The sequence below is a fragment of the Pelophylax lessonae genome, assembly GCF_965119305.1.
Source record: "Pelophylax lessonae genome assembly, chromosome: 13".
NCBI lineage: Eukaryota > Metazoa > Chordata > Amphibia > Anura > Ranidae > Pelophylax > Pelophylax lessonae.
In genome coordinates, this window is record NC_138780.1 from 135,246,883 (window position 1) to 135,264,504 (window position 17,622).

Here is a 17,622-nt window from a genome sequence, read left to right on the forward strand (position 1 = left end):
ATTGTTAGTGCAGAGGGTCCGACCTGAGCTGTCAATTTTTTTTTTTCGTTTTCGTTCACCCACTGGGTTGTACCAGGCTTAAGTGCTAATGCACTGTAAACAAAAACACAAAGAAAGGGTGCACCAGCCTAGCGCATTATCCTCAGTAGGGCTTAACAACATCTCTGTGGCCACACCCAAATGGGAGGAGCCCTTTTTAGGCGATTTCAGAATCACTTCTGTTATATAAACCGATGGTCCAGGTATGGTCCCTAGGCTCTAAGGAAGAGGCAAAGCCTCGAAATGCATTAGCCAACATCCAAAACTAAGACTGTGGGCTCTATAATCATGGACTTCGTTATTCAAATCTGACATGCTGGTTTACATCACCCGTTTGTGAGTAGACATCTTTTAATTTGTTATAAATAAAAGCCCTACTGAGGATAATGCGCTAGGCTGGTGCGCCCTTTCTTTGTGTTTTTGTTTACAGTGCTATGTCGACCACCCCGGTCGTAGAGGGCAGCAAGGTTTAGCCATTGGTGATGCCAAGTATGAGTCCCGTGACAGGAGTAGTCTGGGAGCCTTGTTTCTGAGTGCAGGAGTAAGGTGCCAAGCATCATAAATTTCTTTTGGAGTTAAGAGCTAATGCTTCAGTGGTGTGCCCCAGTTATAAGCCGTTCCTAGGTCCCATTCATCCTGAATGATCTTTTACACAGCCAATTTCCTGCCATCTCTCCTTCCCAGTACATTGTAAATACATTCACTTTTAACAAGGAGCAGAATGTACAGCAGATGCTGTCAGTAGGTCCTATTTTTGATTAGGCCATCTTCAGTTCTCTTGCAGAAAAATCTTGAAAAGTAAAATAATAGCTAGCACAGCATGTCCAGGTTTCAGTGTCCACAGAATGTGACACAGGTACACACATTACTTACAGCTCATCCAGACAGTCCGGCGGCTGCTTCAATCTATTCCCAGCAATGAGGTAGCTGTAGATTTCAGAGTTTTCAATGCCAGCATAGGGTGTCTGTCCCACGGTCACTATTTCCCAGAGGGTGATGCCAAATGCCCACTAGAAGATTGAAACATTTTGATTACAATGACGTATTGGAAAATTTTAGGGGTCTAAACAGAGTAAAAAGTAGAGTCTAAGTTATGAAAAGGACAAAGAAGCGGTCAGCTACCAATCACTCACTGTGTTAATTTAGAAAAGGAAGGGGCCGATAAATGACATATTTATTGGCCATTTCACTGCTGCCCATCCTGAAATAATGGGGACTGGGCCCAGGGGAGCACACTGGGGGGCTTTGGAAGCAGAATAAAGAGGTACAAGAGAGGCATGGGGGTGGCATATATTGGTACCAATATTTCCCTCTTGTGGTAGCTGAATGCCAGCAGGAGGGAGGCACAGCCCCATGCGCACACCTATGTAATTCATATAGTTATAGTAGCAGCAATTTAAATAGAATTAACACATTTTATTTAACCACTTTCCGACCTCCTACCACAGATATACTGGGGCAAGCTGGCTCGGCTGCGCAAACCGACATATGGGTACGTCGGTTCGCGGGAGCGCTCCTGTAGGCATGCACGCCCGCCCCCATTGGGAAGCGGGGAAGCCGATCCATAGGTCGGGCAACCACGATCGCTTCCCCCTGAGAAAGAACGACTGTCAGCTGTTGTAAACACAGCAGACTGTTCTCTCTGGAATGAGCACAGAGAGCCTGTGATCCTCCTATTTAGGATCACAGGTCTCTGTGTTGATTCCAGAAGTACCTCCCCATACAGTTAGAAAAAACTCCCCTAGGCTCACATTTACCCTTTGATCCCCCCAGGGGTTAACCCCTTCCCTGCCAGTGTCATTTTTACAGTAACAGTGCCTATTTTTAGCACTGATTACTGTAGAAATTTCACTGGTCCCCCAAAAAATGTGTCAAAAATGTCAGTTAGGGGTCCGATCTGTCCGCCGCAATGTTGCAGTCCAGCTAAAAATCGCAGATCGCCGCCATTACTAGTAAAAAAAAAAATTAAAAAAGGACATAAATCTTTCCCCTAGTTTTTAGATGCTATACCTTTTGCGCAAACCAAATAAAATACGCTTATTGGGATTTTTGTTTACCAAAAATATGTAGCAGAATACAATTTGGCCTAAATGGATGAAAAAGATTAGATTTTTACATTTTTCTTATTGGGAATGTTATATAGCAGAATGTGAAAATAGTTTTTATTTTTTCAGAATTGTCGCTATTTTTTTGTTTATAGCGCAAAAAATAAAAATCGCACAGGTGATCAAATACCACCAAAAGAATGCGCTATTTGTGGGAAAAAAAGGACATCAATTTTATTTGGATACAGTGTCGCACAACCGCGCAATTGTCCGTTAAAATAACGCAGTGCAGAATCCCAAAAATGGTCATTAAGGGGGGCTAAACCTTCCGGTCCAGAAGTGGTTAATAAATAACGTTACAAAAAAAAATCATCCGACCTTCACATCCACAAAGTGAAATGAGCATCCATAGTCAATAAAAGCAATTATTTATATCTCTGGTGTACCTGGATCCTGGTCTACTATATGATCAGATACCTGTAGGATCTATAGTAATCAATATACATAAATACATTTGTCCATGTTGGAAATTCAGGCAGAGAACACAGACGTTCCAGGGTTCTACAGAATGTAGATTGAACAGTACATTTGCAGCAAAAAGCACCCACCACATCACTGTACACGGTGTAAACATTGTCTGCCAGGCTCTCCAGTGCCAGCCACTTGACAGGAAGCTTGGATGCACACCCTTGGCGGTAGTAGTCCCCGCTGTAGATTTTCTTAGAAAGACCAAAGTCTGCAACACACACTGTCATGTCCTCATGTAACCTGCGAGAGGAGAAACAGAAACACAGCCATTGCATACCGTATCCCATAATGTCTGTTCAAGTCATCACATGTGTTAATGTGTTGGACACCAACCACTGCAAAATATGAATTTTGCCTTTGGCAGTATTAGGAATTATACTCCGAAAGGCACCGGTTAAGAACTTGAAGTTATTGTAAACCACCATTATTATAATTTTTTTTTTTTTTTTTTTTAATAATAAACATGTTATACTTACCTGCTCTGTGCAATGGTTCTGCACAGAATAGCCCTGATTCTCCTCTTCTAAGGTCCCCTGCCGGTGCTCCTGGCTCTACCTCTTCTACGAGCAGTTAACCCTTGTAATGGAGGCACAGCCCCAATGCAAAGGAGGACTTATTGGCTTTCTGGAGTTCAGCTTTAAAATACATTTCAGATTGCCTGTACGGTTTCTTTTAATCCTGTAAATCAAGCACTGCCTGTCCCTCGCTGACTACACTCCTTTCTATGCTGTATTTAGGTGGTCGCACAGGCTGGACTTCAAACATGTCTGCCTTTGTTCATCTACATTGCATAGAGGCGATGGAATGAGAAGTTTACATATTCATAAGAACAAGGCCGTCTTTAATATTGATTGGACCCTGGGCAAACATTTTCTTGTGCCCTCATGAATTCACTTATCAACTATTTGCAGACAGTGCGGGCTCAAGGGGCAGCTGCTTTGGGCCCCACAACAATGACTGGGCCCGGGGCAGCTTCCCCTTTTGCCCTGTGTTAAAGACAGCCCTGCATAAGAAAGAGATGATTGCTTTCATTTAAGCTCACAGAAAGTGACAAGGACACTGCATTTCTAGCAAAACTAACAGGTATTCGGTACTCGCTGAAAATATTTTTAGCCTTAAAAAATAAAACAAAAGCAACCTGCAAATATTTATGGACTGGTTAGCTGCAATATTTTACATTTTTTCTCTTGGGTCTGGCTATACTTCAAAAGAGACCTACATACTCACTTAAGTGGATGCAGCATTGATGTGATATCATGGAGGAGTTGGACTGCCTGTGCAACCTCTATAGGGTCCAGGTATCACCTCATGCTACCAGTAGTGACACTGACCCTAACCAAATGCAAAATTAGTGAAAAACATTCAGAAAAGATGAGTAGGGAAAAAATGTCAGTGGCCTTCACCTGTAAAACCATTCCTGTTTTGGAGGTTGTCTCATTGTTGCCTATCTAGTGCACCTGTTAATTTCATTAACACCAAAGCAGCTAAAACTGATTAACCCCCTCTGCTACTTAACTGACCAGATCAATATCCCAGGAGTTTAATTGACTTGATGCTATACGCCGATTAAAAAGTGTTCCTTTAGTTTTTTTGAGCAGTTTATAAAAAACAAAAATGCAGATTATACCTTATATCAGAGCGTCTCCCAGCACTCGCGTCACTTCCCGGCTTTCTCTTCTCTCTCCTCTCTGGCTGACGTCAACAGGATTGCTCGGCCCTGCCCACTATAGCTGTCAGCCGGGGAGAAGAGAGAGCCGAGGAGTCACATGAGTGCTGGAAGATGCTCCGATATAAGGTATAATCTGCATTTTGAGACAGAGGGGATGGCATGAATAGGTTATAATGGCTTAACAACCACTTCAAGTTCCTGAAGTCGCTCTTGATATGTTTTATCCCCCCAAACCTTTCACCATTTTGTTACCCGTCTCTGAACCTGTTCTATCTTATCAATATCTTTATGTAAGTGAGGTCTCCAGAATTAGAACCTCCTTCCTCCTGCTGGTGACCCATCTAGTGATGCATCCTAGAATTCTATACACTTTTCCTACTGCCTGGTCACACTGTTTGCTCATTTTGCAATCATCAGAAATAAGTACCCCCAAATCTATTTCCTCTGTATTGCTGGCTAACACTGTACCCCCAATGTTGTACTCTCTCAGGGGATTCTATTACCCTAGATGCATTATTTTACATTTTGAAACTTCAAACTGCAGTCTCCACTGCTTTGACCAATCTTCCAGCATGGCCAAATCATGTTCCATGTTACAGACACCTCCAGGGATATCAACCCTATTACACACCTTTGGATCATCAGCAAAAAGACATACCTTTCCCAACAAAGCTTTAGTTATATCACTTACGTATAGGTTAAAATAGAACCGGACCCAGTACAAAGCCTTGTGGTACCCCACTAGTGACCGGTCTCTGTTCTGAGTGAACCCCATCTGGGTGTCCTGTAGAGTCTGGTCTGGCTGAGTGACATCAGTCATCAGTTGACTTTAGGCCGCTGTTGCCTGAATACGGGTCACAGGAGAGCAGATGGAAGTGCACTCCTGTGACATACAGGAGAAGTAGGGGGCAAAAATAACTTCGGTCCTACTTCTTTTTTAAGGTATGTGAAGAGAGCATGGTCCACCTAGACCCAGAACACGAATATATTAAAAAAGACAAATGGGGAACACTGCCATCCAACTCCAGAAGGTTATAGAGGCTATCCCCCTTGACACAGCCAAGAAGCTGAGATGGTTTATAACCTATAACTGGAGGAAGAGGGGGGGGGGGGGAGAGGGTGGACCAGGATTCCAAGGTAAATATAGAAATGAGGAGAAGGAAGCCTTAATGTGATTACACTTGGGGGGTTATTTACTAAAGGTGGAAAATGCAAAATCCAGTGCAACTCTGCATAGAAAGCAATCAGCTTCTAAGTTTTATTGCCAAAGCGTGATTGAACAAGCTGAATTTAGGAAGCTGATTGGCTACCAGGCATTGCTGCACCAGATTCTGACTGCACCAGTTTTAGTAAATCTCCCCCAAGATGCCCAGACCCTGTGAGATGATTAGCTTGGAGGTTTTGTACAGAGTAAAGGTGGTTCATGGTAAGGAGGGTAGTTTGTTGTCGAAATCCGGCATCTTGTAAGAAAAAGATTAACCAGTTTTTGACTGATGGTTTCCCCAAATACATATACATAGGAGTACAGGGGGTTTATGAAATACAAAAATGTTTGGAGAACCATTTCCTAGTGGTGTTGGGGTCTGGTCATGGGATACAACAGAGCCATCTATCATTCTCCTTTATTATCCATATTTACCCATCTCTATGTTTTCCCTGTTAAAAAAAGCAGCTAAACACAAAAATATAAATGCAAATAGTGGGAACTATTTCAGGTGTCAAAACTTTGTTATTCATTGCAGTTAATCTTGTGATCCACACAGTACACACAGGTTGCTGACCTCCTCCGCAACAGAGATGGACCAAGAGCATAACCCCAACTTGCCAATTGGACAGTAAAGGAACAGCGTCACACTAACAGTAAGTTATCCCTTTCCGCCTGCTATAAGCATGATCACATTATACTCCATCTGAAAATGACATGCTAGTTAACTAAACTACAGTCTTAAAGCCGAGTTCCACCCATTCTTTTTACTTCTGCCCCCTGCTATTAGATTGTTAGGAATTTTCTTTTTTTCTAAAGTGTTAGTACCTGTAGGGCGCCACTTCTTCTCTACCCTGCCGCGGCGATGTATGTCATATCCCCCTTACCCGTTGGCTCCTGGGGTATAGGTTTTAATCAATCCCAAAAGTCAATGGGCATCCTCTGCTTATAGCATTTTATTATTTACAAACTAAAAAGGACGCAATTCCAGGCGGGGATAGCTGATTTCCCCGACCACACTTGTTTTCTGGGTTGGAATTTGATTGACAGGTTGCCATATGAAGGGGGCGGGTACTTCTGTTGCCATTGCTATGGCAACCTGTTCTAAACAAACTGCATCGCGCAGTGTCATTACTGCGCAGGTGCGAGAACGGGAGATGCATGATGGGTAGCCAGCTGCACTGAATCCCGGAAATAGACACAAGCAGGCTTCAGGTGGCCAAATCCTACAGAGATCTGGTAAAGTTTTAAAGATTTATAAGTAACCTGCATAATTACACTTCTTACAGTAATCTAATTTAAATAATAACGTTCACAGGGTAATAAATCTATTATAGGGACTGGAGCTCCACTTTTAAAGTAAACTAATTGCACACCCCCCTCTGTCTATAGTTGTCATTGTAAACAAAGTGCTGCTCAATTAAACACAAAAAGTACAATCACTGTCATCACATGGTACACTGCAGTAAAACTTTATTGGCTGCTGGTGATGAATCTCCCTATCACAGTTTGCTTTCTATTATATATGGCAGGGGTGTCCAGACTTCCCAAACAAGGGGCCAGTTTACTGTTCTTTAGACTCTCAGGGGCCAATCGGTCAGTGTGAATAGAAAATGCGCTGGTGTCAACGGGAGTAAACGATCGTCCATCGTTCGTGTCAGTGGGAGAAATAGTGTTCCATCATTGGTATTACTGGGAGGAATAGTGTTCCATAATTGATATTAGTGGGAGGAATAGTGTTCCATCATTGGTATTAGTGGGAGGAATAGTGTTCCATCATTGGTATTAGTGGGAGGAATAGTGCTCCATCATTGGTATTAGTGGAAGGAATAGTAACCCATCATTGGTATTAGTGGGAGGAATAGTAACCCATCATTGGTATTAGTGAGAGGAATAGTGCTCCATCATTGGTATTAGTGGGAGGAATAGTGTTCCATCATTGGTATTACTGGGAGGAATAGTGCCCCATCATTGGTATTAGTGGGAGGAATAGTGCTCCATCATTGGTATTAGTGGGAGGAATAGTGCTCCATCATTGGTATTAGTGAGAGGAATAGTGCCCCATCATTGGTATTAGTGGGAGGAATAGTGCTCCATCATTGGTATTACTGGGAGGAATAGTGCCCCATCATTGGTATTAGTGGGAGGAATAGTGCTCCATCATTGGTATTAGTGGGAGGAATAGTGCTCCATCATTGGTATTAGTGAGAGGAATAGTGCCCCATCATTGGTATTAGTGGGAGGAATAGTGCTCCATCATTGGTATTAGTGGGAGGAATAGTGCTCCATCATTGGTATTAGTGGAAGGAATAGTAACCCATCATTGGTATTAGTGGGAGGAATAGTGCCCCATCATTGGTATTAGTGAGAGGAATAGTGCCCCATCATTGGTATTAGTGAGAGGAATAGTGCCCCATCATTGGTATTAGTGGGAGGAATAGTGCCCCATCATTGGTATTAGTGAGAGGAATAGTGCCCCATCATTGGTATTAGTGAGAGGAATAGTGCCCCATCATTGGTATTAGTGAGAGGAATAGTGCCCCATCATTGGTATTAGTGGGAGGAATAGTGCCCCATCATTGGTATTAGTGAGAGGAATAGTGCTCCATCATTGGTATTAGTGGGAGGAATAGTGCTCCATCATTGGTATTAGTGAGAGGAATAGTGCCCCATCATTGGTATTAGTGGGAGGAATAGTGCCCCATCATTGGTATTAGTGAGAGGAATAGTGCCCCATCATTGGTATTAGTGGGAGGAATAGTGTTCCATAATTGATATTAGTGGGAGGAATAGTGTTCCATCATTGGTATTAGTGGGAGGAATAGTGTTCCATCATTGGTATTAGTGGGAGGAATAGTGCTCCATCATTGGTATTAGTGGAAGGAATAGTAACCCATCATTGGTATTAGTGGGAGGAATAGTGCCCCATCATTGGTATTAGTGAGAGGAATAGTGCCCCATCATTGGTATTAGTGAGAGGAATAGTGCCCCATAATTGGTATTAGTGAGAGGAATAGTGCCCCATCATTGGTATTAGTGGGAGGAATAGTGCTCCATCATTGGTATTAGTGGGAGGAATAGTGCTCCATCATTGGTATTAGTGAGAGGAATAGTGCCCCATCATTGGTATTAGTGGAAGGAATAGTGCTCCATCATTGGTATTAGTGAGAGGAATAGTGCCCCATCATTGGTATTAGTGAGAGGAATAGTGCCCCATCATTGGTATTAGTGAGAGGAATAGTGCCCCATCATTGGTATTAGTGGGAGGAATAGTGCCCCATCATTGGTATTAGTGAGAGGAATAGTGCCCCATCATTGGTATTAGTGGGAGCAATAGTGCCCCATCATTGGTATTAGTGAGAGGAATAGTGCTCCATCATTGGTATTAGTGGGAGGAATAGTGCTCCATCATTGGTATTAGTGAGAGGAATAGTGCCCCATCATTGGTATTAGTGAGAGGAATAGTGCCCCATCATTGGTATTAGTGGGAGGAATAGTGCCCCATCATTGGTATTAGTGAGAGGAATAGTGCTCCATCATTGGTATTAGTGGGAGGAATAGTGCTCCATCATTGGTATTAGTGAGAGGAATAGTGCTCCATCATTGGTATTAGTGGGAGGAATAGTGCCCCATCATTGGTATTAGTGGGAGGAATAGTGCTCCATCATTGGTATTAGTGAGAGGAATAGTGCTCCTTCATTGGTATCAAGGGAAGGAGAAAATGCCTGGTCATTGGTTCCAGTGGGAGGAAGTGTGCCCCGTTGTTGGTGTCAGTGGAAGGAATTGTGCGTTTAAGGGCTGGCAGGCAGGCAAAGAGCTGCAGTTTGGAGATCACTGGTATATAGCACTGCAGGAAGCCGGTATGAAGACAAATTTAGGAACTTCAATGCAAACCGCTAAATACACAGATGAAGTACATACATATAAAAAAAATTTGAATATCATCAAAAGGTTAATTTATTTTAGTAATTAAATTCAAAAAGTGAAACTCCTATATTTTAGGTAAATGCGTTATACAAAGAGTGATATATTTCAAGCATTTTTTTATTTTAATTTTGATGATTATGGCTTACAGCTAGCGAAAACCCAAAATTCAGTATCTCAGAAAATTAGAATATCACATAAGACTAATAAAAACAAAAGGATTTTTAATATAGAAATGTTGGCTTACTGAAAAGTATGTCCATGTACAGTATAGTATGCACACAATACTTGGTTGGGCTCCATTTGCATGAATTACAATGCGGCGTGATATGAAGGTGATCAGCCTGTAGCTATGCTGAGGTGTTATGGAAGCCCAGTTTGCTTTGATAGTGGCCTTCAGCCCATCTACATTGTTTGGTCTGGTGTCTCTCATCTTCCTCTTGACAATAACCCACAGATTCTCTATGGTGTTTAGGTCAGGCGAGTTTGCTGGCCAACCAAGCACAGTGATAGAAATTCCAAAAAAAGGATACAAATTGTAGGCAAACAATGACATCAAGGATAAGCCCCCCAACGCAGGTGGAAGATATCAAAACATCAAAAATTAATATAAAAAGGGGATCCAAATTGTAGACCGACAGTCATCTTTGACACAACAGGTTGCCATATAAAGTTCAACATAAAGAAAATTTCTTATAAAAGTATATAGCAATCCTAGTCCGAAAAATCTCACAAGGGGAAATATCAGAACCCATACTACTCCACCACCCAAAAGGAAAGCTCTGCTGCAGTTTTGTAGCACCAAAGTTTTTTTTTTTTTTACCTCCCCCAAGTCTGTGACTGCACAGTGAAAAAAGAAGCAGCAGGCTGATGAGCTTGTATCTATCATTCTGCTCTCTCCTACTGTCAGGGTACTCCGTTCAACATACCCGACTGGCTTCTCTATGCTGCTTCTCCCTCTCCCATCTAGTTAGTGGACACAGGTTATAATAAATGGCCACATTGATAATTTTATCTTCTTATAAATGTTTTATTAGGTATGCTCCATGTCTTTAGAACTTGGTGCTAAGGAATAGGTTTAGATATTCTCTTTTTTTTTTTTTTTACATCCATCATATTCATACGGCATGTCTTTATACATTAATACTTATTTACATTGTAATGCCCAACTGGTTTGGACAGGTCTTATCTTAAGTATTTACATACATATTTTTTAATTAATTTTGTGTGAGCTTTGGCGTTTTTTATTAGCCAATAGAGAAAACTATCATCTGTTGCTAGGTTTTTCAGGTTCTTTAGCTCTTCCATCAGCTTATCTTTTTTTAATATTAATTTATTATAATTTTTTTGTTAGGGTAAAGAGTTAGAATTAAGGTTAGGTTAGGATTAGGGGCTAGGGTTATTTATTATTTATTTTTGTTAAGGTTAGGGTGTTAATTCTACTACTACTACTACTAATAATAATAATAAATAAATGTAAAATAAATACACACAGAAATCAAAATAATCATAAATAAAACAAATACAATGAATGAATACTATGTAATAATAAACCCTTAAAAAAATAAAATAATAAACTAAACACCCTAACACAAAATTATTAATACAGAATAATAATAATTTATTTAATAGATTTTTTTTAAGGTTAGGTGGTTTGTTATTATTTATATATTACATACTAATATTTTATTCCCTTTATTATTTATTTATGATGATTTTTAGTTATTTGTGCATTTTACATTTATTTATTCATATATTATAACAATTCCCCCTTTTTTTTTGTTCATTTGAGCATAAAAACGCATGACAAAATATGGGAATGCGCACAAAAATGTGCAAATGGCGCGTTTCCATTCATTTCTATGGGAATAAAAATGCACAAATCTGCCCAATTTGACCTACAAAAAAAAGCTCCAGAATTTTTTAAGCTTCAGGCGACTTGGAGTGAACCAACTCAATGGAGAATAATTTATTTTTTCTCCTCCAGTGTTTTGGAGCTTTAAGATACAAAAACACTGAGGTGTGAATGGGGCCCTTAGATGTACTCGCAGATTTAAATACACTAATAAATTGAAGCCAAACTCCAGCTCACACTCTGCAATAAGTTATAACAACAGTTTGTTTTCCTTTTGGAATAAAGGCTTTTACATAAATAAATGCTTACTGTAAGCACCCGTGTCAGTAGTAAATGGTTTGTCTCATCCCTCTAACTACTACATCTGCAGGAGAGCTTGTTCTTTAAAAAAAACAGACTTACTGGCCAGATCACTAGATAAAAATAAGGGAAAGAGAGCCGAAAAAATAAAACAAACGCAGCCACCACATCGAAGAATTGGTAAGCTGTAATTTTGAAAGACTTTACATCTTTGTTGCTTCTGGATTTTGTCCATGTGCCTGGAGGTCTGCTTACACATACATAATAGTAAATACAGTGAAACTAGCACTTCCCTCATTTGTTACTACTTGACGTATACCAGGAAGTGGTTGCCAGGCAACAGTACATTAACCAGTGTAAACTATTCTAAAAAGTCAGGAAAAAAAACCCACAGCTTTCTTATGGCAGCCGCTGCAGCTTAGCATGGGAAAAATAGAGGTTTCCAGAGAACAAGGTAAAAATAGCTTCAGCAACAGAAGAAAACTGTTACACACCGCGAGAAGACGCTTCATTTGCTTTGTTTAATGAAAAATTCAGAAGACGTCATACCTAAATAAGCACATGAATAGTTTATCACCTGAGCAGCACTATCATACAGGAGACGTCACTTCACTAGCCAACAGTCTAGTTATGGATCACCCGTATATGAATACTTAGGAGGTTTATGTTAATGCAAAAGTTCTCAAAGTGGAAAACTTACAAACAAAACTTCGGAACAGGCAGTCATTTCTGCAACAAAATAAATGTAGGAAATCACCAATAAAGATAGCTGTGCTGCCCCCTACACTCTGTACCCTATACCAGGAGTTCCCAAACTGAGGGTCGGGACCCATTGGTGGGTCGCGAGCTGCATTTGAGTGGGTCGCCGGTGGATTTAGAGCGGTCAGAGCTGCCCAGGCATCGGCAGCGCACTGTGTTACTGTGTTACGTGCGCGCTGTTCTGTACGGGAGGTGGCGCCTCAGGGTAGGAGTCGGAGTGGAGCCGTTATCAGAGTGCAGTGCATCGCATCGGAGCTGAGCACCAGGACCAATCACCAGGTAGGCCAGACACTGCTTGATGGCTTATTTTAGGCCTGGTTGGCGACCCACATTTGCACAGGCATAGCAGCCCATTTTTAATCGAATGGGCTGCTATGCCTGCGTTTTCCGCTGAAAAAAAGGTGCAAGTAGAATTTAAAAAAATTCAATGGCCCGTGAAATCCATCCTGCTTTTGCACCATGCACATCCTGCACACGCAAACTGTATTTTTAAATGCTGGGCCCATGTATATAAAAATGCAGAAAGCTTGCCAGTGCAGGAACTGCAGGTAAGTCGCATGGTGCAAAAGCAGGATGGATTTCAAGGCCACTGCATTTTTTTAAATGCTGCATGCACCTTTTTTCTGCAGAAAACGAGGGCATAGCAGCCCATTCAAATCAATGGGCTGCTATGCCTGTGCAAATGTGGGCCGCCAACACGAATACATGTGAATCAGGCCTAAAGCAATAGTAAAGTAATTTACAAATAAAAACTGCGAGGGGCAGCCGGGAACCAGTTAAGTCATACCGCACTAATTTAACACTGTGATGTGTAAAGGGGTCACTATGAAGTGAAAATTACTACAGTGTAATGGGACGCTGCAATGTGTAAAGGAGTACTGCGACGTGAAAATGGCTGCAAGTGGGTCCCGAAAAATAACTGTATTCAGAAGTGGGCCTCGGCCCAAAAAAGTTTGGGAAGCCCTGCCCTATACCATATATACAGTGCCACAATTCATAGGCAGGGCCAGATTACCTTAGGGGCTATTGGAGCTGCAGCTCCGGGCCCCTTCCTTAACCACTTCTAGACCGGAAGGATTTGTCCCCTTAATGACCAGGCCATTTTTTGCGATTCGGCACTGCGTTGCTTTAATGGACAATTGTGCAGTCATATGACACTGTACCCAAATAAAATTGATGTCCTTTTTTCCCCACAATTAAAGCTTTCTTTTGGTGGTATTTGATCACCTGTGCGATTTTTATTTTTTGCACTATAAACAAAAATATAGCGACAATTCTGAAAAAAAAATATATTATTTTTCACTTTCTGCTATATAACATTCCCAAAAAAAAAGAAAATGTAAAAATATCAATTTTTTTTTATCATTTTAGGTCAATTTGTATTCTGCTACATATTTTTGGTAAAAAAAAAAAAATGCCAATAAGCGTATTTTGATTGGTTGGCATAAAAGTTATCGCGTCTACAAACTAGGGTAACGATTTATGTCATTTTTTTGACAAATCACAATCTGTGATTTTTAGCGGGACTGTGGCATTGCGGCAGACAGATCGGACCCCTAACTGACACTTTTGGGGGGACCAATGACGTTACTACAGTAATCAGAGCTAAAAATATGCACTGGTACTGTAATAATGACACTGGCAGGGAAGGAGTTAACCCTGGGGTGATCAAAGGGTTAAGTGTGAGCCTAGGGGAGTGTTTTCTAACTGTGTGAGGAGGGACTTGTGGAATCAACACAGAGACCTGTGATCCTATATAGGAGGATCACAGGCGCTCTGTGATCATTTCAGAGAGAACAACAGTCTGCTGTGTTTATAACAGCTGGCTGTCCTCTCTCAGCATGGAGCGATCACGGGTGCCGCTGGCCCATGGATCAGCATCCCCTCTGCCTAGTGGGGGTGGGCGCTCGCCCCGAGGAGTGCTCCCGCAAAGCACCATACAGGCACAGACAAGAGGTTAAGATAGGCCCAGTGGTGTAAGTGAGTCACTTATGCTGCCCAGCTCTTCTCTGTGTACAGTGTACACGATTGATATGCAAATTGCAGCGGCATTGATATATAAATAGTTAGAGCATTCATAGGTTCAATGCCTTGAAAAAGTATTCACACCCCTTGAAATTTTCCACATTTTGTCATGTTACAACCAAAAACTTAAATATATTTTATTGGGATTTCATGTAATAGACCAACACAAAGTGCCACATAATTGTGAAGTAAAAGGAAAATGATAAATGGTTTTTATAATTTTTTTACAAATAAATATCTGAAAAGTGCGGCGTGCATTTATATTCCCCCGAGTCAATACTTTGTAGAACCACCTTTCGCTGCATATACAGTTGCAGTTTTTTTTTGAATGTCTCTACCAGCTTTGCACATCTAGAGAGTGACATTTTTGCCCATTCTTCTTTGCAAAATAGCTCAAGCTCAGTCAGATTGGATGGAGAGTGTCTGTGAAAAGCAATTTTCAAGTCTTGCCACAGATTCTCAATTGGATTTCGGTCTGGACTTTGACTGGGTCATTCTAACACATGAATATGCTTTCATCTAAACCATTTCATTGTAGCTCCGGCTGTATGTTTAGGGTCGTTGTCCTGCTGGAAGGTGAACCTCCACCCCAGTCGCAAGTCTTTTGCAGACTCTAACAGGTTTTCTACTAAGATTGCCCTGTTTTTGGCTCCATCCATCTTCCCATCAACTCTGACCAGCTTCCCTGTCCTTGCTGAAGAAAAGCATACCCACAACCTGATGCTACCACGAGCAAGTTTTAGGGTGGAGATGGTGTGTTCAGGGTTATGTGCAGTCTTAGATTTCTGCCACACATAGCGTTTTGCTTTTAGGCCAAAATGTTCAATTTTGGTCTCATCTGACCAGAGAACCTTCTTCCACGTTTGCTGTGTCCCCCACATGGCGTCTCGCAAACTGCATAAGGGACTTCTTATGGCTTTCTTTCAACAATGCCTTTGTTCTTGGCAGTCTTTCATAATGGCCAGATTTGTGGAGTGCATGACTAAAGGCCCGTACACACGTACCGATTGTCGGCCGAAAATGTTCGGCCGCCGAACGATTGGCCGATTTTCGGCTTGTTAGTATGATGCCTCTGACAGCCGACAGCACACTTGTCCGAAAAGAATCTGTCGTGCAAGCATTAAAATTTTTGTTGGCCAACACCAGAACGGCCGATTGTTCGCCAGTCAGTACAGAATTCGGCCGACAGACAGCAGATTTGCAAGACTGGGCATGCTCAGAAAAGAAAAAAACACACAAAATTCGTGTGCAGTCTTTTGCAGTTTTCAACAGACAAGACAGCCCTCGGACAAAAGACGGCCGATCGTTCGGCCGACGATCGGTACGTGTGTACGGGGCTTAATAGTTGTCCTGTGGACAGATTCTCCCAACTGAGCTGTGGATCTCTCAAGCCCCTTCAGAGTTACCATGGGCCTCTTGGCTGCTTCTCTGATTAATGCTCTCCTTGCATGGCCTATCAGTTTAGTTGGACGGCCATGGTTTGGTTGTGCCATACTCTTTCCATTTTTTGGATGATGGATTGAGCAGTGCTTAATGAGATGTTCAAAGCTTGGGATATTTTTTATACCCAACCCTGCTTTAAATTTCTCTACAACTTTGTTCCTGACCTGTCTGGTGCATTCCTTGGCCTTTGTGATGCGGTTTGTTCACTAAAGTGCTCTAACAAACCATTTATCCTTTTCCTTCCACTTCACAATTACATGCCACTTTATGTTGGTATATCACATAAAATCCCAATAAAATTAATTTATGCTTTTAGTTGTAACATGACAACATGTAGAAAATTTCAAGGGGTATAAATACTTTTTTTAAAGCACTGTATGTCAAACTCCATAAGCCCTGGTCCAACATCACCTTTGTTGAATGCTGCCAACATTGGGTATGTATAACAGGCCCTGCATGCCACAGTTACTGAGCCTGACATTAGCTTGTACTGCAAAGGTGAGCAGATAGATGGATGGATGGGGGGGGGGGGGGGGTGTCCAGAGGTAAACAGAGAAGGGATTACAGTTTGGAGGGCTATCATAACTAAAGAGGGGGTGGCTGGGGTTCAAAGATGAGCAGAGGCATGTGGAGTCAAGGAGAGATGAGATGGTGCAGGGGACAGTTTGGGGTGCAGAGGATAGCAGGGTGATTTAGAATGCACAGGTGTACTGAGAGGACGTGGATAAAGATGCAGAGAGGCAGAGAAAGGTCTGTCATAGTAAATACCCATGTTAAATGGTTGGTAAGTGTAAGGCTGCATTCACACCAAGCAGATGTGACAGAGTGTGTAGGTTGCAATGTATTGAGTGTAGGGCAGCCCCTCCCACCGTTACTGCAATCTGGCTCCACCCACAGCTCACTGTGGCATGCTATGCGTGCCTCATTACTACCCTACTAAAGCTAAAAGGCACACTCTCACCCCCTCCCTCTCTAACAAAAAAATGTATTGCATTTTCGTTTTATTTTTTTCCATAAAAAGGCCCACCAAAATCGTCAGCACCAGCCCCATGAGGCTCTTAATTTGGCCATGTTCATAGGATACAACATTATTGTGCCAACAGTCCATAAAAGTGCAAAGTGCTTCAAATCAAGTGATCCAGTTCTTGAACATAAAGTGACTGTGCTCCGTACTGAAAAGGAAAAATGCTCATTCCTGTCACTACTCTTGTGCCCTTCTAGAACCAGACTGACTACGAGTTGTTGACCTCCTGAGTATATACTGAGGAAAGGTCAAATTGCTCTTAATATCTTGAGGTAAATTACCATCCACAGCCCTGCAATATTCCACACACGTGAAAGGAACCAAAAAGATCTCATTGCGCAATGCTGTTTATGAAAACCATTCCCCACATAATCATAAAAATGTGCACTCACAATGTTTAGTGCCTCCCCTGGTACTCGGAATGATCTGCCGTTAAAATGTACTAGGATGCCGCTGCTCCAGTGCGCTGATGTATGCCGTTAATTATTATAATTTATAATAAAATAAACGTACCTGCCTGCTCACAGTCTTCCGTGCAATGCACAGCTCAGTTTACGTTTCTGAAGGTGCTGGAGTAGCGGGATGAATGCACTCCCATGCATGTGCAGGAAATACGTCATCCAGCGCTGGCAAATTAAGATGGGCAACAACCAGAATTAGCTAGGGAGAAGATGTCCTCACCTGTAAGGAATATCATCCTGCACCGGTCAATCAGGACATTCGAAAACGGACACATGGAAGAAGCTAAGGAGAATATGGCAGCACCGGTGAGGGCATAGGCACACCCTAATCAACTATGGCTGGATC

The 17,622-nt window shown here is 41.9% G+C and overlaps 1 protein-coding gene across 1 annotated transcript in view; it reads right to left on the reverse strand.

Moving 5' to 3' along the window:
* Positions 1-17,622, reverse strand: part of TYRO3 (TYRO3 protein tyrosine kinase) — a 248,018-nt gene that overhangs the window by 12,406 nt on the left and 217,990 nt on the right. The window contains exons 16-17 of the mRNA XM_082275310.1: positions 2,693-2,852; positions 913-1,049 (exon numbers count right to left, since the gene is read on the reverse strand). Coding sequence (XP_082131436.1) covers positions 913-1,049; positions 2,693-2,852 — 297 coding nt within the window. The remainder of the gene's footprint in view (positions 1-912; positions 1,050-2,692; positions 2,853-17,622) is intronic.